Raw genomic sequence first — 24,682 nt, forward strand, 5'->3', positions numbered from 1 at the left:
ATTTTTCGCCAATTTTGCAGGCCGTGACCTGAAAAAATAGGTAAAAAAAAATTCAAATGCGGATATCTCGCAATTCAGTTGATGCAGGTCTATTTATGTGGTATTTTTGGACTCGGGAGGTCAAAAACTATACCGAAAGATGTACTACACACATTCTCGCGAAATGTCAATTTTTCGCAAGTTTTTGAGGCCGCGACCTGAAAAAATAGTGAAAATTTTGAAAAGCCGATACCTCGTAACTGAGTTGATGCAGGTCTATTTATGGGGTATTTTTGGACTCGGGAGGTCAAAAACTATACAGACAGATGTGCTACACACATTCTCCCGACATGTCTATTTTTCGCCAATTTTGCGCGGGGCTGCGACCTGAAAAAATTGTGCAAAATTTTAAATGCGGATGTCTCGGAAATGAGTACGCGCGCGCGCGCGTGCGTGTGTGTGTGATAGTGCCTCGAACGTTTAATTATTTATTTATCTATTTTGCTCTCTCTCTCTCTCTATCTCTCTCTCTCTGAGTGTGTGTGTGTGTGTGTGTGTGTGTGTGTGTGTGTGTGTGTGTGTGTGTGTGTGTGTGTGTGTGTGTGTGTGTGAGTGTGTGTGTGTGCGTGCGCGCGTGCGCGTGTGTTTGTGCGTGTGTGTGTGTGTTGGTATGTGTGACGGTGTGTGTGAGTGTCAGTGTGTGTGTAGTGTAGTTTAGTCAGTGTGTGTGTGTGTGTGTGTGTGTGTGTGTGTGTGTGTGTGCGCGCGCGCGCGCGTGCGTGCGTGTGTCAGTGTTTGTGTGTGTGTGTGTGTGTGTGTGTGTGTGTGTGCCACGTCGAGTTGTGTGTGTGTGTGTTTTCTTCAGTTTAACGTCTATTCACTATAAGTGTTTTTAGACGGAAAGGAGTAAAGTAGTGTATAAAGGAAAGGGAATGCATGTGAATATAAGTGAAAAAAAGAAAAGTTTATGTTATGTATCAGAGGAAAAGTATATTATAAGAAAAAGTCTAAAGAAGTTGTGGTGTGTATTGAATGAGTTGTCATGGGAAGGAGAATATGTATATGCATATCAGCAAGTATTAACCTACAACAATGTAAATAGAAATAACAGTATTAAATATAATACATCAAAGGAGGATACCAACTGGACTGGAGTTTAAAATTTCTGAAAATATTCCAAGCAATGAATAATCATTCAAAATCTTTTCAGTGGCTAATGAAATATTGGAAGAAAAGTCATCAACTACATCTTTTGGAAGTAACTGTCTTATGCTCGGACAATGAATGAGTAGATGGCTTACAGTTATTTGCTTACCGCATATACATTTTGTATTTTTAGAAAATTTTGTACGAAAGGCATTTAAACGAAGTATATACATTAGACTATTAATTTGTCTTGAATGTGCTGCTGGTGTCGAATTTAGAAAATGTTTGGGATTAGCTGCATTCTTTGTGTTTACACAACATTGGTAATATTGATTATTTGAATCTATAAGTAATTTCTTAAATCGATTTCTAGATACATTTTCTATACAGCTAATGCATTCATGTAGATCTAACTGGATGTCAAGTTGTATTGCGCCTTCGAAATTACGTGCTGCTCTTCTAGCTGCTTGGTCTACCCACTCATTTGAAGATATTCCACAGTGCGAAGGTACCCAACAGAAAGTTATTTTAATGCCCTGTTTTGTCAGTTGACGGTGAATAATATGTTTTATCAAGTTCCATTGCCATCTCAATTCGCTTCTTTGAATTTGGAGATTCCATAGCTTGTAATACTGACTTTGAGTCTACACATAATAAAATTTCACTTACAGTTTTCGGCCGGAATGTCTGAAATATAATTTAAGGCCATAAGTATGGCTATAAGTTTAGCTGTGAAAATGGAATATTGTCTACCAAATAGTATAATTTTTCTATTCTAAATGAAGGAATTACAAAAGCCGCTCCTCTGTGTGTGTGTGTGTGTGTGTGTGTGTGTGTGTGTGTGTGTGCGCGCGCGCGCCACGTCGAGTCAGTTGTGTCACGGTGTGTGTGTGTGTGTGTGTGTGTGTGTGTGTGTGTGTGTGAATCAGAATCAGAATCAGTCAAAATCAAATTTGTCAGTTAAACCTTGACGATCGAGGTTTTAAAGACACGTACAGTCACGAGCGTATTCATGCCAAACACAAAAGCTTATAGTTAACCGAATAAAGCAATATAGTGCCAGAAATAGAATTAGCTCTCCATGCAATGATGCTTTGGGAAGCAGTTATAAACCGCAATTTTTCTAAACGTCCCCCCAATTAAGATTGTCTTCCAGTATAAGCTGATCGACTTATTTTGGTTTGATAGTATTTGGAATGTATTTTTTCTCAGTGAAATCTGTGCGTGAACCAGTTCTTCTCTCGGGTACTGAATTTATCAGTAGTTTAATTGCAGTTATGCAGGAAATTATTCATTTTCCACACATTGTTCGAAATCGTAGGCATGGTCTCATTTCTTTTGGAATGTAAACACACACACACACACACACACACACACACACACACATACATATATATATATATCCTTTTTTTTTTATTGCGAAATCATGACAGGATATTCTTAACTCACACAGTATTGATGCCGTGTTATTATTATTATTATTATTATTTTTTTATTCATTATAACTAAGACATCCTTTTAGTAGATAAGGTTCATTTCTGTATTCGCCAGTATAATTTTACAATAAAACTAATAGTAATATGATTTATTTTCAGATTAAAATTTATATTTTGTTTTTCTTAAAAAAACACACAACATATTTGTATCCAAGTTTATTCGTGATATGGACTGATTATTCCATGTGTCCTAAGAAACCAAGATACTGTAATATCATTCTCGTGAATGTGTTATGTGAAAAACGCGCGCGCGCGCAACACACACATAAACACGAACCTGTGCACGTGACACAATCTTCCGGTTTTACGGGATATTCTATTTCAGGAATCTGACGAGGATACCATTCCGGAAGTACAGAACCACAACACAAACAGAGAGTGTAGTTTGTGGGTTAGCCAAATCTAGCATACGAAGACGACGGATATGGCTGAGAAGCGTATTCCCATTTCTATATCGGTGAGTGCATTCAGTATTAGAGATCCACTTCACGAGAAGATATGTGAAAACGTTGGAAGATGGTTGTTATTGTCTTTAAAGGAAGAAAACTGAGAGGTATGGATGATTTATTTGGAAACGTGACACACATTTCCCCACCACTTCCCACTCTGCACTGTCGAACACAAGCCTACGGACTTGCACTACACAGAAGTTAGAGTTCGAACAGCATTCGGGTGAGTACGATTTTAATTTCTCCGCGCGAGTTGACACATGAACAGCATGCCAGATGATAGAGCTTACGATCACTATCAGTTGGTGCTTTCAAAAGTCGCTTCGAATGGCTCTATCATTTGGAGTCCCTACCTCAAACAGGACATTGACAAACTTGAAAAAGTGCAGCGCATATCAGCCCGGTTCATAACCGGCGATTATAAATCCAGAGCACCCGGTTCCATCACCAAGATGCTTCACACTCTGCAGCTGCCAACACTCCAACAGCGCAGACATGATCTACGCCTCATCTTCCTCTACAAGGTGGTTGAGGGGTTGGTACCGGCCATACCACCAGCTGAGTTTTAACTCCACATAAACCAGGACGACTCATAAGGCCACGAACATCTGGCGATCAGTACGACACCACCAGTGCGATCTCTGATTATATAAGAAACAACACAAGAACAATTCAAGTCAGCAGATGCCAGACAGCAATACAAACAGTCATTCTTTGTTAGAACAGTAAGGGACTGGAACCACCTGGAAGAAAACATCGTAAGAGTACCAACTCCTGAGAATTTTAAAAGACTAATAACATTTCAGCAGTGAACCTGCTAGGCTGCGCACACCCCCACCCGTCACGATAATGCCATAATCTTGGCGACAGTGATGTATTCAACAGATACAGATACAGATGTTGTGACAGATGGGCCATGAAAAACTTATGCATTCATGAACCAGTTGAAGGGATTAAGAATTAAAAAAAAAAAAAATTGTTATGTATATATATTTTTTTCATGTTGGTCAGTCGAGTCGAGTCACTGTCACAGTGCCAGTGTGTGCTGCCGGTGATGGACAAGAATAACGACAATGTGATGTATGACAGTCATGCAGTCATGTGACTATGACCATCAGAACAGCAGAGGAGGCATCTGCTGTTCTGACTATCTGGGCAAGAATTTGATTATAGTGGAGAGTGTCTTGCCCAAGTTACAGTCCCACTCTCTCAGCCAAGTGGGTTTTAGGACAGTCAGCGTTGGGATGGTTCTCAAAAGTCAACTAGCCCCCAAGGCTGCAGCACTAAGAGCCAGTGCAATCTTGCCTCCAAATAATTTCATAGGCCATATAGTCCTTCACAAAAGACTTAAGGTGTAAATGGCTTCCCATTGAGGTGGAGAAACCATTGATCTTACAGCTGTCAGTTTGCTGTTAGCCCAACTGTATGCTTGTGTCAATCTTTGATATAAGCACAACGTTGGGCCAGACAATCCGTAAGACCAGCACAAATAACTAAGATGCCGTCCAAGTTGACTGGTGTGGTGGCAGAATGTTACAGCGCTGGATTCGTGCCCAAATTTCCCAAGTTCGATCCCCGGTTCGGTGTAGCTGGTGGATCTTCTCCTCTTCTTCTTCTGCGTTCATGGGCTTCAACTCTCACGTTCACTCGTATATACGCGAGTGGGCTTTTTACGTGTATGACCGTTTTTACCCCGCCATGTAGGCAGCCATACTCCGCTTTCGGGGGTGTGCATGCTGGGTATGTTCTTGTTTCCATAACCCACCGAATGCTGACATGGATTACAGGATCTTTAACGTGCGTATTTGATCTTATGCTTGTGTATACACACGAAGGGGGTTCAGGCACTGGCAGGTCTGCACATATGTTGACCTGGGAGATCGTAAAAATCTCCACCCTTTACCCACCAGGCGCCGTCACCCTGATTCGAACCCGGGACCCTCAGATCGAAAGTCCAACGCTTTAACCATTCGGCTATGGCGCCCGTCAGCTGGTGGATCAAGTGTGGAGATTTTTCAACCTCCCAGGGTAACATATGTGCAGACCTTCTACACTATTGCCTGAACCCCCTTTGTGTGTATACCATGCTAAAGATCAAATACATATGTTGAAGCTCCTGTAATCCATGTCAGTATTCGGTATGTTATGGAGACACGGAAATACCTAGCAGCATGCATCAGCCACAACAGACTCATCAGCAAGTCGATATTGGTCATGTAATGGTCTTGTGTGTGTGTGTGTGTGTGTGTTTGTGTGTTTTTTGTGTGTGTACACATACGTGTAGGTTGCTTGTTACATTTTGGTGTGTATAATTAACATTGATGTAAAGAAAAAAAGCGTTCTGTAAACCACCTAGATAGTGTACTATATAAGTATCAATTATTATTAATATTATTAACCCGAAAATTAAGCATTCCTTTCACCATCTGTATTGTGATTGTAATAATGTTTTTTATTACTGTTGTTGTTGTTCTTCTTCTTCTTAATCTTACATTATTATTATTATTATTATTATTATTATTATTATTATTATTCAGTTGATTGTTATTAATATCATTATTATTATTATTATCATTGTCATCATCATCATTATTACTGTCATTGTTGCTGTGAATGGAACAGAAAGGAACACTATGGACAATGCATTATATTGTTATAAATCCTTGATAAATAAAGTTTTTCAGTCTTGAATTGAGTCTTTCCATCCTTTATTCCTTTGCACTGTAGATACACACACACACACACACACACACACACACACACACATATATATATATATATGTATGTATGTATGTATATATGTGTATACATATATAGATATATAGACATATATACATGTTGATTCTGCCCACAGGTGTCTGTGTTGGAGGAGTATTTCCAATGCTCCATCTGCCTGAATGTGATGCAGTGCACTGTGGTGACATCGTGCGGGCACCGTTACTGCGACAAGTGTATCCGTGAGTGGGTGGACCGGCATCAGTCCTGCCCCTGCTGCAACAGGAACCTCAGCATAGCCCAGCTGATCAAGGATCATCAGTATGACGGCCTGATAGGTAAAAGGATGCAATAGCCGAGTGGTTAACTCATTCTACCTCACAGCTACATGCATGCTATAACTCCCCTGGACCAGCTCTACATGAGACCACTGCAGAAAGAAACGGTGGTTTATTAAAACAGCGAAAATCGATGAAGAATTTTTTGATTTGATCAGTCAAACAAAGCTTCATTTTCATGCTTCCGGAATCCGTTAACAGTTCAGTTTAGAATCTTAAGTGTACCAAGCAAGAATGAACGAAATTAGTGTGTTCGTATGAGAATACTTGTACCTGGTCTACAGGGGAAGTAATCATGGTACAGGTTATCTCATATTCTGGAGTAGAATGAGTTAAAGCGTTGGACTTTCAATCTGAGGATCCCGGGTTCGAATCTCGGTGATGGCGCGGGTAAAGGGTAGAGATTTTTCCGATCTCCCAGGTCAACATATCGGGTGTCCCCCAAAAAGTGAACTGCTTTTTGACAAGTATTTTCTCAGTGATAGAGAAACCAAATTCATTGAACATTTTTACGCAGTAACCTTAGAGTATCATCAACAAGTCTGCAAAATATCTAAATGTTCGGACGCAAATTATGCGAGTATTGTCAAATTCAAAAGAGCATGTAAAAAAATCCAATATCAGAGCTGTGCAATGTGACCTTCATCATGTTCATGCCAGCTGCCAGGTGTTGGCATCTGTCTATCAGTGTCAGTCTAGAAATAGCCTGTCTGGGTGTCAAGTCTGTTGATTTTTTTTATTGTCATCTGTATCCAAAATCAGTTCTGTCCACAGTTTTAGTTTCTAAGGATCAACCATGCCTTTGAGTGGAAGTGATAAGGTCACCATTGAAAACTGTTTCAAGGGGAAAGGCTGGGGTGGAAGAGAGAGAGAGAGACAGAGAGAGAGAGAGAGAGAGTGTTGTGTGTGTGTGCTGTGAAAATCTTGCCTTTCCTTTTCCGTTTCTTCATCTTATTATTTCTGCTTTATCAATTATGTGTAGTATGTGTTGTGTTTTTTGTTGTTGTTTTTTCCAGATGCTTGCAAACAGCAGAGAGAGGCAGCAGAATCTATATACTTCGAAAAAATCATCAACACAGGTATAATATGACAGGCTTGACTTACTGGATAACAATTAACATGCAGGCGTTTTCTTCATACTGCAGACAGTGTGTGTGTCTGAATGGTTACACATACACCCCTACACACAAGCACACACACACATGCTCACATACACACAACACTAAAAACACAACAACCCAACACAGCACAGCACAACTCAGCACCCAAACAAACAGAAATAAACAGTGTTGATATTACATTCTCAACCCATGTCTGTAATCTTGATGCCATTTTTGATCAGACCCTATCTTTCAAAGAGCATATCTCAGTACATTGCCTAGATATGAACTCTGAAGTCCTTGCTTTTGCTCCCTGTTCAGTCCAGTATTTTGTACACTCTGTCTTCAGTTGGCTTCTCATCTGGCAGTGGGCATCTGTCTGATATTCTTTGTCACTGCACCACATGTCAAATTCTGTTATTCTTCTTAGAATGATATTCTCTGTATTCCATCTGTCAGAACAAACACCTTTGGTCAGTCTACTCTTTCCTTTCAGGGCCTGGAATAACTTTCCCGGGTTTCCGTTTACAATCAGACACTCCACTTCCACAACCTCTTTAAAATCTTCACTGAAGACCCATCTGCTTAAACTATACTGATATTTTGTCCATCACAGTTCCAAACTGCTTTCCATTCATGCTATGAATGTTGTGTGTGTGTGCTGTGTGTGTCTGTGTCTGTATGCAACTGAGTTGGATGTTTGGTATTATGATGTGTGTTTGCAGTTGATGTCAGAATCTATTTGTTCTGTTATTTCATCATTTGCAGTTATTAGATAATGAGTTTTGTTCATGAGAAGCACTTTGAGATCTGAAAGTGCTGAGTAAGTGTCCATTATTTTTATGTATTTCACAAAATGGGCACAAAACACTCACCCACAACATGCTTAATACACCACCCATCCACAACATTTATAGTACTTTCAACACACACACACACACACACACACATATATATATATACTTGGTAGAGACATGTGTTCACATGCAGATATACACACATTTATCTTTTAAACTGAGAAATTTTTAACCGATTCACTGCTTTTGTGATGGATTAATCTGTCATATTAGTTGTGATAATTCTTCTTACATGACTGGTTAATCTATCACTGGGCTTTCCCAAATTTTCCTTTTACTGGAAACAGAAATAATGTCATGACTGTCCAACCCAGAAGAAGAATCTATGTCAGTCATGAATAAACATGAACACAGTCCTAACATGGTATGTGGCATGATCTTTGGCACAAAGCATCAAAGAACTACCAGCCCAATCAGTACGTGAAGCAAGCTAGCACAAACATAGCAGATGACAGCGAGCAGCCTGGGCCCAGTTCAGGCAAGCGAAGACGAACAGGTATGAAGCTTACAGATTTTTATGCAACAGAAATTGTACTTCGAATGCTTGATGAACCCAAGTTTGATGATCAAGATTTTTAAGTTGGAGCAATCCACTTGCTGCATAAAGTGTTTAAAACAAAGTGTTATGGTGAAGAACATTATTGTCTGTAAAACTGAAACAGCTGTGTTGCATGGATTTGTTTTCAGCCACTGATCCAGATATGTCCCCGGGTACTAGCAATACACCTGTGACGACAAACACACCTGTGGAACAGGTGCTTAAAAGTAAGTTTTCACAGTCACTGTTCTTCACTCAGAGCCTTTTGAAACAAATCTACAAATGTTCCCTTGTTTCAGTCTCTCCCAGAATTCAGGCATTCCATTCCATTAGTTGTATTCTGTGGTTCTAAGTATAGATTTTCATGCATGTGCGTGGTTTTTTTTTTGTGTGTGCTTGTTTTTGTGTGACTTTGTGTGTGTGTGTGTGTGTGTGTGTGTGTGTGTGTGTGTGTGTGTGTGTCTGTGTGCTCGTGTGTGTCTGTGTGTGTGTATGTGTTGTGGTTTGTGTCTGACCGACACTTTTTACAGCGCTTTGATCTTGTTGATAGTGCTATACAAATGTACAATTATGATTTTTTTTCCCACTCAGTTTTCATTGATATTTTAAGCATACATTATGGGCATGTACTGGATTTGCTGACATACATGTTAGTTCCTGTACACCCTTCCTGTGGTAGAGATGGGTGAGAAAAAGTATAGGAACAACTTTTCCACGTCACTTGTTGGGGGGAAGGAGGGGAGAAGCTGCATAAGTGAGACTTGCATCTGAAGAGAAGACAGAATGGTCACTGATGATTTTTTGTCGTTGAATATATTATTAATTGAGTGGTGTTTGCATTTTTGTTATGGTTTAACTTCGCCATGATATTCTTTCAGAACACCTGAAATCCAGCCTTGCAGCTCATGAGCTTTATTTTGAGGTATGACTGCTTGTATTGTATTATATTGTGTTGTATTAGTATTGTGTTATATTAAATTGTATTATATTATTTTTTGTTGTAACATATTTCTCTGTGTGAAATTCTGGCTGCTGTCCCCAAGGAGAATGTGTTGTAGTGGTACTTTTTTTTTTCTTTTTTGTTTTCTGGAAATGTATTTGTTTTACTATCAGTGTGGATTTTAACACAGAATATTACAGAGGATTTTGCGTAGGGCAACCCATTTGTTGCCCTGTTTTTCAAATTTTATTTTATGTTTGCTATGTGCATGCAGCACATGGGATGGCGGTTTATCATCTCACCAAATGGTTAGCATCCAGACCACACTCATTGTTAAGTGGAGGTTGGAATAAAAATTCCATTCTGTGAATTGCAAGACTTGAACTTATGGACACTCGCTTCCTGGTCAGGTGCATTACCACTAGGCCACTGCTGTCCACAAGTCCACTGCTGTTTGTTTCGTGTAGTGTGTTTGAGTAGTGTTTTGTGTCACGTTTCTGCCCCATCCAAAACTTTTATTGTTTTTTTTTGTTGTTTTTTAAAATTTTTTTTGCTGCCCCATCATCTGCACCATTTCAGTGGCATTACACCCATGCCACTCATTTAGATTCCCCCATACACGGCCACACCCAGGTTCGTCCGTCACAGTTCTAGTGTCGGCAGTCTGCAGGGAACCATTGATGTTAGGTTGCCAGGAGGCCACACACCAGAGGAGACCCTGCACTGCTGCTGAGTCACTTTGGTGGTGTTCAGTGGTGCGTGTTCTGATTTAACGTACTTAGGACACCAGCTACTAACGACAATGATGGCTTAGTCACAGAGCCAGACTGAGTGAGCGTCCCTCCCAGAGTGGGGACCGCCACCACGTCCCTCCAACAACAAAAACTTTTTTTATTGTTTGTTTAATAGTGCTACAGAAAGTCAGTGGGCGAAGCTAAGATACTATCCAATGCTGTGCATGCTGGAGGCAGGTGTGGCTCTTTGTTGGTTCTTCATACATCTTTTCAAGCCTTCTGTGGGACAGGACAGCAAGATAATGTGAAAAATTGTTTGTACAACCCATGTGTGCGTTGATTCTTTTTTCTTTTTTTTTTAAGAGAAAAACAGAAATTGAAAAAAAACCCCGTAGAATATATAATGTTGTCAGTCATGTTTGTTTTTTTTTTTTTTTTTTTCAGGATTTGCGGCGACAGTTTGAAGCCAAAACCCACTGGCTGGAACTGACAATGAGAAAGGACTTGGAGCGGTTACAGTTAGACGGTCTTACGCCAGCTGGTGAGGGACCGAATTCTCTCCTCCTCCTTTTGTGCTGTCGGCATCTGCTCTGTCTTAGTCTGTTTCTCTAATTGTTTCTCCTTGTCTCTGTCTGAGATGTTGGGGTTTTTTGTGTGGTTTGTTTGCTCTTATGCATGTTTTCTTTTGATTTGGTCTGGGCAGGTTGGCACCGGATGGTGGAATGATAGGAAGTTTGATTACAGCGATATAACTTCAGTGTGTTTTAATTTTTTTGTGTGCGTGTGTTTCATTTACGGTTGGCATCTTTTGCTATATAAAGTATATTCCCTTTTCAGGGCAAGGGCTGGAATGTGAAAAGAGCATGTTCCTTGCTGAACATGATTTGTGAGGATTGTAATATGGGAACTGTTATGGATGAATTTGATTTTTTTTTAGAATGTCTGGAAAATAATGCAAATTGAAATAGATTTTCTTTGGCAGGTTGTGTAACTTTTCCCTACTTCTGAAATACGCTTGTCAGTATACTTAAGTTTGATTTGTTGTCATAAATTATCATTATTTTCTAATTTCATTTTTGAACAGAAGTTGTGATTTGGTGTGTGGCAGGATCGTATGTGTTATTTCATATTGTAGTTTCACATTTGTAGGTTTACTGTCATTTGCACCCTTTGTCTTTAGGAATAATTGATTAATTCTATTCTTTTCTCTTTAAAAAAAAAAAAGCCCTCTTAATTCTTTCTTATTCTAAAGGCAATCTGTGTAGCCTGTGACGCAAAAATTATGGACTATGGTAGACAACACCTCCCCATCTACCACATGTGTATGTATTGTTATTGTATCCTCTACATCCCTAAGGGGCCAAAAAGATAAAATTTAATTATTTTCGAAATTTATTTTTGGCGTGTTTTATACTTATTTTGTTTAAAGTTATTGAACTGCGGTTGTGATTCAGTGTGTGTGGCAGGATCCTGTGCATTATTTCACATTGTGTTTTCACGTTAACTAGGACACTAGCCTGTCACTGTATCCTCCACACCCCTCGAGGGCCAAACGGCTTACGTTTCTTTGGATCCTTTGTTGTGCATCCTGCAGCCCTGAACCAGAAGATCCTGGAGTTGGAGAAGAGACTGGCCGAGAAGAAGTCCTCCCTGCAGGCCGATGTGGAGCAGTGTCAGGAGCTGGTGGCAGAGGCCTTTGATCGGTGAGCACAGTGTGTGGTGGTCTGGTTTTCCACGGGAGGAGTGTGTGTTGCCACAGTGCAGGGCCACCTATATGTGTATTCTTTTGTGTGTGTGTGTGTGTGTGTGTGTGTGTGTGTGTGTGTGTGTGTGTCTGTCTGTCTGTCTGTCTGTCTGTCTGTGTCTGTGTGTTTCTGTAACTATGTGTGTGTGTGAGTGTGTGAGTATACATGTGTGTGAGTGCATGCATGTGTTTGTGTGTGCATGTATGTTTTTGTGTGCCTGTGTATGTGTGTGTATTTGTGTCCGAGTGTTATTTTGAAGCTGAGAAGTTTTAAAGCACTATGTAAATGTGCTATGATTATAATCATTATAAGTATTATTATTGTTGCTGTTGTTATGATGATGACAGATATTTGACGGCACACATTCCATCGCTGGATATCCTGCCGGTGAAAGTGAACGTGGTGCTGGCCGGAAAAAACATCACCATTCCTGATGTCACTCTGCGGCCTGATGATGTGTAAGTGTCCACAGCTTTTGTGGGGAAGTGAGTAAGGAGTGTTGTGGTGGTGCCTCACTTTTGTGGGAACCTGTACAAAAGTTATGCTACGGGGGTGCCTCACTTTTGTGGGAACCTGTACAAGTGTTGCTATGGGGGTGCCTCACTTTTGTGAGAACCTGTACAAGTGTTGCTATGGGGGTGCCTCACTTGTGGGAATCTGTACAAGTGTTGCTGTAGGGGTTTCTCACTTTTGTGGGAATCTATACAAGTGTTGCTGTGGGGGTTTCTCACTTTTGTGAGAACCTGTATAAGCATGGTTATGAGGGTTCCTCGCTTTTGTGGAAACCTGTATAAGGCTTGTTATGGTAGTTCATCACGTTTACGGGAATCCTTCCTTGGACGGATTGTTATGGTGATTCCTCACTTTTGTAGGAATCTGTATGAGGGTTGTTATGGTAGTGCCTCACATTTCTGGCAATCTTTCCTTTTAAGAATTTTTATGGAAATGCCTCACTTTTGTGGAAATCCTTCCATATAAGGATTATTATTGTGATTCCTCATTTTTGTGGGAATCTGTATGAGGGTTGTCATGGTAGTGTCTCTTTTGTGGGAATCTTTCCCTTTAAGGATTGTTGCGGTAGTGCCTCACGTTTTTGGGAATCCTTTCTAATAAAGGTTATTCTTGTGATTCCTCATTTTTGTGGGAATCTATAATAATAATAATAATAATAATAATGGTATTTATGTAGCGCTGAATCTTGTGCATAGACAAATCTAAGCGCTTTCGCACCAGTCATTCTCACGCACGCTTAACTCTAAAACTGGAGAAACTGAAGACAAGGAAGAGGCAGGGAAGGGAGGCTATTTTGGGAAGAGGTGGGTTTTAAGGCCAGACTTGAAAGAGCTGAGTGTGGAGACTTGACGAAGCGAAAGAGGAAGTTCATTCCAATTGCAAGGATTGTTATGGTAGTGCCTCACTATTGTGGGAATCCTTTCTTATAAGAATTGTTATGGTAGTTCCTCACTTTTGTGGAAATCCTTCCTTATAAGAATTGTTATGGTAGTTCCTCACTTTTGTGGAAATCCTTCCTTATAAGAATTGTTATTGTAGTTGCTCACTTTTGTGGAAATCCTTCCTTATAAGAATTGTTATTGTGCCTACTGATGGGTGAGGTAGATAGATGGGTAGTAAGAGATAGATATCTGTGTGTGTGTGTGTGTGTGTGTGTGTGTGTGTGTGTGTGTGTGTGTGTGACCGGCTGATACAGGTGTGTGTTGTGTGCGGCAGGCTGACAGTGATACAGACAGCAGTGGAGGAAGGACTGATACAACGAGGGGACCGTGTCATCCGCTGGCAGCACGATGGGGGCAAGGTGCTGTTGGTTAGGTGGGTGTACGATACCTTTTTTTGGTCTGATTGCTGCGCCGTCATCTGCATTGTTTCAGTGGTATTACTCCCAGACCGCTCATTCTGAGTAACCCCATACACGGCCACGCCCAGGTTCGTCTGTCGCAGTACCAGCATTAGCCGTCCACAAAGAAACACTGAGGCCACACACCAGAGGAGACCCTGCACTGCTGCTGAGTCACTTCCGTGGTGTTCAGTGGTGCCTGTTCTGATTTAACGTACTTAGGCCACCACCAGGTGTAGGATACCTTGATGCGCATAACTCACAAAGAGTTGTTCAGTGATTTGTCATTTACATATCTTTCATTTTATGAGTTTCAGTTTTAGGGAGGTGTCACACTGTAATGGTAATTGAAAATGGGAAAACAAACTCTGCTGCGGTTGTGCCTCATTTATAACACTACCTCATTTAAAACATTAGAATGGAAAATACGGAAATAATTAACTTTTGTTGCTGTCTTCCTAGATGTGCCTGAAAATGTAAAGGATTTAGATGAATAAACAAACGTTTTAAACTATTAAACCCGTTTTTATTTTGGTCTGTAATTCCCACTGTGTGTGACCAGCACTGAAGAATGACCCATGTACACTGACCACATCTGCTTTGAAAAGAAAAAGAAAAAAAAGGAGGAGGAGATGTCTGACCTAAATACTTACCCAGTGTACTGGACAGGCCTTGAGAGTCTGCCCTGGCTTTTTATAAAACATTAAAAAATGAAATTATTAAACAGAATAAACATGTGAGTAAGTGCATTAAGTTATTACAAAGATAAGATATTATAAAATGAAAGATACCCAGAAGGCAAATGATTGAAATAAAATAAGATTGTTGGTCAGAGACATTTGATATCGCGTGTGTGTGTATGTGTGTGGTGCGTGTGTGTGTGGTGTGTGTGTGGTGTGTGTGTGTGCATGCGTGTGTGTGTGTGTGTGGTGTGTGTGTGTGCGTGCGTGTGTGTGTCGTGTGTGTGTGTGTATGTGTGTGGTGTGTGTGTGTGTATGTGTGTGGTGTGTGTGTGTGTGCGGTGTGTGTGTGTGCGTGTGTGCGTGCGTGCGTGCGTGAGTGTGTGTGCGTGTGTGTGTGTGTGTGTGTGTGTGTGTGCGCGCGTGCGTGCGCGTGAGGTGTGTGGTGTGTGTATGCGTGTGTGTGCATGTGTGTATGCGTGTGTGTGCATGTGCGTGTGTGTGTGCACAGCCCCCTGAGCAAGCAGGAGAGGTACAATGTGGAGGACATCATTCAGGACATCAACAGTGGTGGGGACAACTATCCCGGCATCCAGATCCTGCCCTGGGTCTCCAAGCCTGTCCTGCAGTGTCACATGGTGAGGAGGGGGTTGGGGGGGAGGGGGGGGGGGAGGGAATGTGAAATGCCAGATGTGAATGTGAAATGTAAATGCAAAATGCATTGTTATTTCTCTCTCATTTTTTCTCTAAGATTTTTGTTGCGAAAATCCAAGAAACCAACACCAGATACAAATAAGGGGGACTTCCCATGGTCTCTTCCACATTGTGAGAAAGCGTGAGGGTGCCTCCCCTCCCAGCTTTCTTGCAATCACAAGACCCTCCACCCCCCCTATGCTTTCTCGCAGTGCATGAGGAAGTGTGGGATTGTGAGAAAGCGCGGACTAACATTGGTGTGGTGGTGTGACAGAAACCAGGGAGCGACCTGGTGCTGAACAACAGTGTGGTGTGCGAGAGCGACCTGCCGAAGATCTGCTACGCTCAGCAGCATAAGGAGCAGGGCCCCTCCACTGTGGATTACTTCACCTGCAAACAGTGCAACTTCAAGTGTGAGTGTTTTGGAAGTGAATGAGGATAATAATGATATTGATAATAGTAATAATGATGGACATTTATAAGTGCATTTCTCCAAAGATACTGCTAAAAATGATGATAATAGTAATGATAATGGACACTTCTGATGGTGCACGCGAAAATCATGGATAATGGTCACAAAATGATATTATTCTTTTATCTCAAAGTAGAGAGAATTCTGAATAACACACAGAAAACAGAATTCAAGTATCTTTATTAGTTTCTGAGATACATGCATTTGAGTCTCGTGATGATTACAAACGTACTTTTGAGAAAATTGGGGCAAACGAGGTCGCTGTTTCCCACTCTTGATCACCAATTCCCAATGGGAAAATATCAAAATGAAGCACTAATACTTTGTATTTCTTTATAATACTTGAAAATTTAATAGAAAAAGAATCATAGAATCTGCATAACCAAAAAACTCAAATCTGATATTTTCACCCCTTGTCACTTTCACAGCGTGTTGCATGAAATTTACTCCAGCGACTTATCCATGATTTTTGTGTGCGGCGTCACATTTATGTAGTGCTTTTCTCTGGAAATACTGCTCAAAGTGCTGTACATTTCGTTCCCCACTACTCACCTCCCCTAACAATTCCCCCCCCCCCCCCACCCCCCTTCCCTACACAGAAGCACGTACCAGAATATACTCACGCAACTGAACATTCGAAACTAGTTATCCCGATGATGCCCTCGGGGGAAAACGCATCTCTGCAACACACACAGGCATGTATTGTATTGTATTGCATTGCATTACTCTTTTTTTCACAGCAGATTTCTGTGTGTGAAATTCGGCCTGCTCTCCCCAGGGAGAACACGTTGCTACTCTGAGAGCGCCACCCATTTTTTTGTATTTTTTCCTGCCTGCAGTTTATGTTTTCCTATCAAAGTGGATTTTTCTACATAATTTTGAGTGGGACAACCCTTTTGTTGCTGTGGGTTCTTTTACGTGCGCTAAGTGCATGCTTCACACGGTACCTCGGTTTATCATCTCATCTGAATGACTAGCGTCCACACCACCACTCAAGGTCTAGTGGAGGGGGAGAAAATACTGGCGACTTTGCCCGGTTTCAAACTAGTGCGCTCAGATTCTCTTGCTTCCTAGGAGAACGCATTACCTCTAGGTCATACACACAAATGCACAGATACTCTATAGCACCCTGCCACACACACATGCCAAACAGGTTCTCCACAATAAAGCTTGCATTTAAAACCAGATAATACAGGGATAATACAATAATGATTAAATACAATGATAATTTGTAGAAGTGAATCTCAATGATTTATTCTTATTGGGGATGGGAGCTTATAACAATAATACAATAATGATTTGTGTAAGTGAATCTTGATAATTTATTCTTATTGGGGGTGGGAGCTTATAACAATAATACAATAATTATTTGTATAAGTGAATCTAAACGATTTGTTCTTTTTGGGGTGTGAGCTTATAACAATAATACAATAATGCAACATGCATGCACACACACACACACACACACACACACACACACACATAAATGCTCACACGCAGACACACACCCACACAAACACACACACACCCACGCACACACAGATGATTTTTTTTAATAAATTTTCTTTAATTTTCAGGGATTTGCCGCAGCTGTATTCAAGTTTGTCATAAAGGTAAAAAGCAATATTCCTGGTAATAAGCTGACAAACACAATGTATGTACATGTTGTATATGTTGTTGAACTCAAAAAGAAACACCGTAAAGGGCATTGATATAACAGTTGGACAAGTTGAACTGGAACTACAGTTTTGCCAGGATCATAACATACATGTTTTCTGATGAAATGAAAATTAATTGGGTTCGACAGTTTCAGAGCTGCACTTTTCATTATTTGTTTAGAATAATTAACAATGTTTGTCTTATGACTGCTATGTTCTGAGATAATAATAGAATGTTTTGACAATAAATCAAATGCATATTAGCATGTGCGTGTGTGTGTGTGTGTGTGTGTGTGTTTGTGTGTGCAAAGATGTCTACGAATATATATTGATGTTTGGTGGTGGTGTTGATATTTGATTGGATTGTTTCAGTCTGATTTATGTATTCACTACAAAATTCTATTGAAAGTTGATCTCATTACTCCTTTGTGTGTGTGAAGATTTGCTGAATACCAATTCAGTCATGCTATACACTGTGTGTGTGTGTGTGTGTGTGTGTGTGTGTGTGTGTGTGTGTGTGTGTGTGTGATGTGCATGTACGTTTGTGTTGTGTGTTTCACAGATCATGACATAGCTCCACTGGTTTTCAGCCATAAGCCAACATGGTGAGTGATACATTTAAAATGTGTGCTACCTTCATCCTCCCTCTTCCTCCTCCTCTCCCCCCTCCTCCCCTCTTCCTTTCTTTGGCATGTCTTTGTTCTCATGGGCACTTGCCTTTTCCCTTTCCCACGCCCTCTCCCATGATCACAGCCATCACATAGTTTTTTTCTTCTTCAGCATTTCAAGGCTTGTGTGACTATTTGTGTTAACCTAAGAGCAGTCTGTGTCTGAAGTAAAATCAGGGTCATCATATCTGCCTTCCACTTTCAGTTTTAGTTTTTTGATTTCATGCATATATGCATGTTTTTTATATTTATGCATGCACTCAAGGCCTGACTAAGCTCATTGGGTTATGCTGCTGGTCAGGCATCTGCCCAGCAGATGCGAAGAGTGTATGGATTTGTCTGAACACAGTGACGCCTCCGTTAGAACCTTAAACTGATAACTGCTAGGTGTGTCAGATAGCTTTGATTACTGATTGGGCTGGCAGTTGGTCATTGTTTTGAGACACATATCATGCCAAATACCCATACCAGGACTATGTTCATGTTTATTCATGATTGAAATACAGTCTTCTTGGTTGGACAACAGATATGATGCTATTTCTTCTTCTGGCTGAAGGAAAATTTGGGAAAGGCTGATGATGAGTTAACAAGTTATGCAAGCAGTGAAGAGGTTAATAGTTCTTCATTGTTGTTTGTTTGTTTGAACTTTTATTTGTGCCACTGTATTGAATTCAGTTTGGGAATACATTCCATTTCTTGCAATAACTGTCCATTATTTAGATCATTCACCCAGTTGACGATGTTTTAAAAGCTACCAGCACTCTGGGTACTCATTATCATATACAGAGTTGGTTTTTTTTGTTTTTTTCTGTCTTTTGTTTATTGACAGCATGGTTTGGTCATTGCAGGGCCTGCTGTTACTGTCCCAAAAAGAAAACATGCCATTTGCTACAAGCAAGGTGATTGGTTGGTGAAAATCCTTCACCACAATGGCTGCAGTGTTTACAAAGGAGTGTGAAAAACCAAAACAAAGTGTCGGCTCATATCCTCACTGAGGAGAAACCTTGCGATTAGCATCGAGAAAGCTGGCTGGACTGTGATAATCCTTGACTGCATTGTTCATTGGCTGTGTTGTTGGTGAATGTGCTGAGGAAAAGTTTGCCAACACTGTTATTAATTAAAATAATTTTAAAATGGCTATTTGTTTGTTTTTGTCATGTTGCATATAGTTCTGTGGGAGTTCTGTGATCCTTTATTTCACTGGCTATGTCATGATTGCTGAGTGATTACAGCATTGGTGTTTCGTCTGACGGCCCTGGGTTTGAATGCTGGTGATCGGTGTCTGGGGGATAAAGGGGTTGGAGTTGGGCTTGTCTGATCATCCAGGGCAGCAATGTCTACAATGTATCATTGTATGGAACTTCCTGTTTTTACACATACAAGCAGTCAAAGCCATTACAGAACCCATGGGGGTGATCAATGAGCTATGGAAACATAAACATACCCAGCATACACACCTCGGAAAACACAGCATGAGTACCTAAATGGTGGGGTAAAATCAGTCACTGGGCTATGGAAAGATGTTTGAAGACATAGTATTGGTATCCAAATGGTGGGGTCAAAACGTTCATGTTTGTAAAGGCCCACTGAAGATGTGCAACAACAAGGGAATTCCAAACCATGATTGCAGAAGAGACAGAATTGGCAATACAGTATCAATTAGAGTCAATGGGACATTTGTAGTTTGAAGGTGAAGGGGACTACCATTTTTATTCTTGATTTTTAATGTGTCCGATTTTCGCCTCCTTGTTTAGGTACGTTTTATAAACTTATTGATGGAAACCAAAACAAACAAAAAAGATGCCATAAATGAGTTGTATTTCCAAACAGTATAATGGCCTTAAAGTGATACAGGTTTCACAGTAAGCTAATGGCCACTTAAGAACGGTACAGTTTTCCTATTTGGGTCATGGTGAAATGATGCAGAATTTTAGACAAGAAGCAGTGTGTGTAGTCAATGTAATGAGCATCAGTCAAACCAGAGGTGCTTTCTTGTACATCCATTCCATTTTCCACACAGGTAAAACCACAGCTGTTATTTACAAACCACTGAATAACATTTTGGCAGAAACATTGATTTTCAGATGCATTTTGCAAAGTGTTCTTGATGCACATATGCCTGAAACAGTCGTTAGATTATTCAATAATAGGCCAGTGGTGGAAGAAAAGCAGCCTGCATTTTAGGTCATCTGTTGGTTTTTTAACATTTTATGAAGACATGCATGTTTTTATGAAATAGACCCTAACTGTTTGTCAGGCTTGTTGCATAGTTTGTGTATGTAAGTATGGGATGCAGCTGTTCAAGTGAGGTAAATAGGAATTTAATCATACTTTTTGTATGTAAGTATGAGATGCAGCTTGCTAAGTGAGATGAATAGGAATTTAATCATAGTTTTTGCATTATGTATTAAAGATGGAATGCAGCTGACAAAGTGAGGTAAATAGGAATTTAATCATAGTGTTTGTATTGAAGATAGGATGCAGCTGGTTAAGTGAGATGAATAGGAATGTAACTGGTCACCGCTTTTTCCAGACTGGGCTTTGGTCAGTGAAAACTTTAAGTGTTTGCGCATTATAGAAATGTCTTGTGGGTGTGGTTGTGTGTAAGGGTGCATATATGTGGACGTGTGTGTGTCAGTGTGTGTGTCTGTGTGCTTGTAAATAAGGTTGTGTGTGCGAGTGTGTGTGTGTGTGTGTGTGTGTTTCTGTTTTTGTGTGTCTGAGAGAGAGGGAAATTGTCTTTGTCTATGGGTGTCGTTGTATACACGTGTGTGCATAAGAAATTAAAAAAAATCTTTACCCCAGTATTGTTGCTTAGTATGTGATTTTAGATTTTGAATACTGTCAATAGTTTTTATATCCTCTACAAATGTAACAAAATGTGATGTTTGTGTGAAGAAAAAAAAAAGAGGAACAGAGAAGAAAAAACAAGTGCAAACAAGAATGCAAACCTGAAATCAATGTAGGGGAAAAAAAGGACTGCTGTTCTGGACTCTGTCAAACACAGGAAAAAAAAGGAATTACTTGAATAAATACTGCAAGGATTAGGGGTGGAAAAAGTTGGGTTTTTTTTTTTTTTAACATATGTAACCATGAACCGAATGGTATATTATAAAGGGGTTACAAAAGAATTTAGATTATTACAGAATAGAAAATGAAAGGATAGAAAAGATCCTCACACAGGCCAGGAACATATAGAGGCCAGTCGCAAGGGTTTTTCTATTTTATTACAATATTAAGAGAAGAAAAAGATAAGAAAAAAGATAAGATGAGAAGACAGTGCAGTAGAATGTGAGGCAGCTGACAGTGGGCGACACTGAGTGTTTGTTCAAAAGGAACACTATGTGAAGACTGACTGGCTGGACGGCTTACAGCTTTTAATTCAAATTCGAATTTGAATAGCGTTACGCAACACGAGTTACCTCAACAGGTCAATGGTTGGACACTATCACTGTAATAAAACTGTCATCTGCTTTACAGCATGTGCTGTGAGTTTAACTATGTTTAAACAAGAACGCCAGAGAATCGACAGACAGACAGAAAATATGAAAAAACTTAGTCGTATGAAGAGCACAGGAACAGGAGTCAAGATGGCTGCCGGAAAAAGAGGGCGCTAGTCAGGGGGGCAAAGGGGGGGTTTCCTACTTCCGGGAGGTTATCGGCCGTAGCTACTTTAGTTTTCTCCGCATAGGCGGATAGTAGTTTGCACAGGACAGGAATCAGACCCCTGCTGGAGTCTGCACTAGTGGGTCACGGTAAGTATGTTACTTAAACGTAATTTTAAGAAGAAAATTTCCTTTATTGTTGCCAGCTGAGTGCTTGGCTACATCTCCCCTCATCTTTTGAAATCCATCGTCCGCGATGGTTAATCCAAAGTAATTCTTGTTAGCAGACTTTAATGAGCATCAAACAAGAATTATTGAGCATGTAAAGGGAGATAATGTTGCTCATAACAGATAACAAGTGAAATTTTGAGTGACCGCAACTTTCTTAGGAACAATACCCTACTCTAGAATCAAAATGGCATTTGTCAGGTTAAGTTATTGTTTTGAACTTAGTCCAGTGCATCCTAACTTAACTCTGAACAGTTTGATACAGGGAAGGGGTCCCAAATAGTGAATGGAAAAAAAGAAAAGAAAGCTTCCATTTTTGTACCATAGGGGACTGCTGCTGTTGTTGTTGCAGTTTGGTGACCTCAAACACTGTCAGATATGTAGATTAGCATTCATGTATAATAGCATATATTGTACAATGAACTGTGATTGCATGTTTATAGACATACTTTGCATTGCTAAGACCATGTGACAATTTAGGTCACAGGTTAAACAAAAATGAAATAAAAATCAGCATGAGTTGTACAGATTTGACATAAAATTAGAAAACATGAACATTATGACATGAAAAAACATAATCAGCATTGCTTCAGTTCAGCAAGAATAGACTGAAAAACAAAGAAAACATGAGAATTCGGTCTGTTCATTTTGGAAAATGTATTGTCATCAGTCACAATACACTGTTATTGATGCCTTTGAGGTCAGTCGCAGGGACCTTCTTGGTGTGGGAGCTGGTAGTGGTGGTGGCTCTGGCAAAGCCTGCAGGGTTGATGTCCTGGGTCTTGGCCTGGTCCTGACCAGCCATACACCACCATCACTGTCAGTGTCAGAATCTGATGCCTTTTCTGTCCGGGCAGTGTAGTGGGGCCGGGTCAGTAGGCGTGACTGGTGGTGGTTGTAGGCTGCACTTCTGCTATGCGGGGTTGACTACAGATGGGAATACCTGTGGGACCACAGCATCAGGTGTGGTACTGTCGTGTGTCTGTTGTTATCTGCGCCGCCTGCGTTGTATTGGATCTGGAGCTGTTAGCGTGGATCCGGGTTGCCCAGTGTGTGTATTGGTGACACACTGGTTGCTGACTGGAAATGCAGGTTTGTAGTCAGCTTTCAGTCGTCTGGCCTTCTTCATATAGCGACGCTTGTGGCAACACTTAGCCTTGGTGTGGCCAGACCTCTCACACCAGATGCAGTGTTGAGGCTCTGGGGTGCGGTCAGCAGCACAACGGCGAGGATGGAGTGCTGGTCCTGGAGGATGTGGGTGGTGAGCTGGCATAGGGGACTGCTGCTGTTGTTGCAGTTTGGTGACCTCAGATGTAAGTGTTGCCAGCTGAGACTGTAGGCGGTCAACAGTAGTTTTGTTGTCAACGCCTTGGCAGGTGTCAGTGTCGCTGTCCTCCCTCAGCCATCGCTGGGCCTCCTTTGCTGCCTCGAAGGTGGTGTCAGGGTGGTCTTAGATGAAACGTCTGACATAGTGCCTGAGTGCAGCTGGCTGAAGGCCTCTGGCAAAGGCATCGCAAAGGATGGTTGCTGGCACCTGCATCACCCCATTTTCAGCCTTGTTGACCTTGGTCTACAGTACTGAAGATGGGATGCATACTCTGCCACCATCTCCTGGTGAAGAAGGCAGTGACAAGGGCTGTGGTGTCCCGCTGCTTTCCCCAGTTGTCTTCCAAGATGGTAAAGGTTTTGGCTGGGGTGTCCACGTCTGTTGCCAGCAGCCTGACAATCTGCTGGCAAGCTCAGCCGGCAAGGGCTGAGATCAGCCAGAGAGAAGCTGTTGTGTCATCCAGGGGCAGCAGATGGAGGACCAGTCTGGTTTCCCGGATGAAGTTGTCTACCTCTCTGCCATTTTCCTTTCTGGATAGTGTTGGTAGTTTGGGCAGGAAGTCGGTTGGTTGGGCCATGTTGCTGGGGCGACGTTTCTTTCATGGACTTGTTAACATGCTACACTGTCTTCCTCCTTCTCCAATGTTAAACTACCAGGGTAGTTAAATCAGCCTCTTGTCTCCGTACGATCCTGCTCACAGCGCCAAATTAGTGGAGAAGCTGAGTGGTAAGGGTTGTTTAATCAATTTTGAATTTAATTTTGGATACAAGGACTAAAGAATTAAAACAATAAAAGGAAAAATTTGATGAATATTTATGAATAAATCCTGGGATCAATATCCTATCAGCAACACCATGTTTGTAACTGAACTGAGTGGTACATTATAAAGGGGTTACAAGAGAATTTAGATTATCAGTGAATAGAAAATGAAAGGATAGGAAGGATCCTTGCACAGGCCAGGAACATATAGAGGCCAGTCACAAGGGGTTTTTCTGTTGTTTTATTACAATATTAAGAGAAGAAGAAGATAAGAAAATAGATAAGAAGATGAGAGAAGACAGTGCAGTAGAATGTGAGGCAGCTGACAGTGGGCAACACTGAGTGTTTGTTCAAAAGCGACACTATGTAAAGACTGTCTGGCTGGACGGCCTACAGCTGTTAACTCAATTTCAAATTTGAATAGCATTACGGCACACGAGTTACCTCAACAGGTCAATGGTTGGACACAATCACTGTAATAAAACTATCATCTGCTTCACAATGTGCTGTGAGTTGAACTACGGTTATTGTAGCCAGCTGAGCGCTTGGCTACATCTCCCCTCATCTTTTGAAATCTGTCATCCGCGATGGTTAATTCAAAGTAATTCTTGTTAGCAGACTTTAATGAGCATCAAACAAGAATTATTGAGCAGGTAAAGGGAGATAATGTAGCTCATAACAGATAGCAAAGTGAAGTTTTGAG

General features: G+C 40.9%; 1 protein-coding gene across 1 annotated transcript; it reads left to right on the plus strand.

Annotated features, from left to right (window-relative positions):
- The first annotated feature begins 2,967 nt into the window (after window positions 1–2,967).
- LOC143296922 (uncharacterized) lies at window positions 2,968–24,322 on the plus strand. Its single transcript, XM_076608941.1, has 14 exons — window positions 2,968–3,078; window positions 5,925–6,123; window positions 7,140–7,202; window positions 8,768–8,845; window positions 9,497–9,540; window positions 10,737–10,833; window positions 11,887–11,995; window positions 12,385–12,495; window positions 13,766–13,864; window positions 15,081–15,207; window positions 15,537–15,675; window positions 17,312–17,347; window positions 17,955–17,997; window positions 18,909–24,322. Exons 1-14 carry the CDS (start codon window positions 3,046–3,048, stop codon window positions 18,961–18,963), a joined length of 1,233 nt encoding a protein of 410 aa, XP_076465056.1. The 5' UTR covers window positions 2,968–3,045; the 3' UTR covers window positions 18,964–24,322.
- Window positions 24,323–24,682: the final 360 nt, after the last annotated feature.

This window comes from Babylonia areolata, chromosome 22 (assembly GCF_041734735.1).
Source record: "Babylonia areolata isolate BAREFJ2019XMU chromosome 22, ASM4173473v1, whole genome shotgun sequence".
NCBI lineage: Eukaryota > Metazoa > Mollusca > Gastropoda > Neogastropoda > Buccinidae > Babylonia > Babylonia areolata.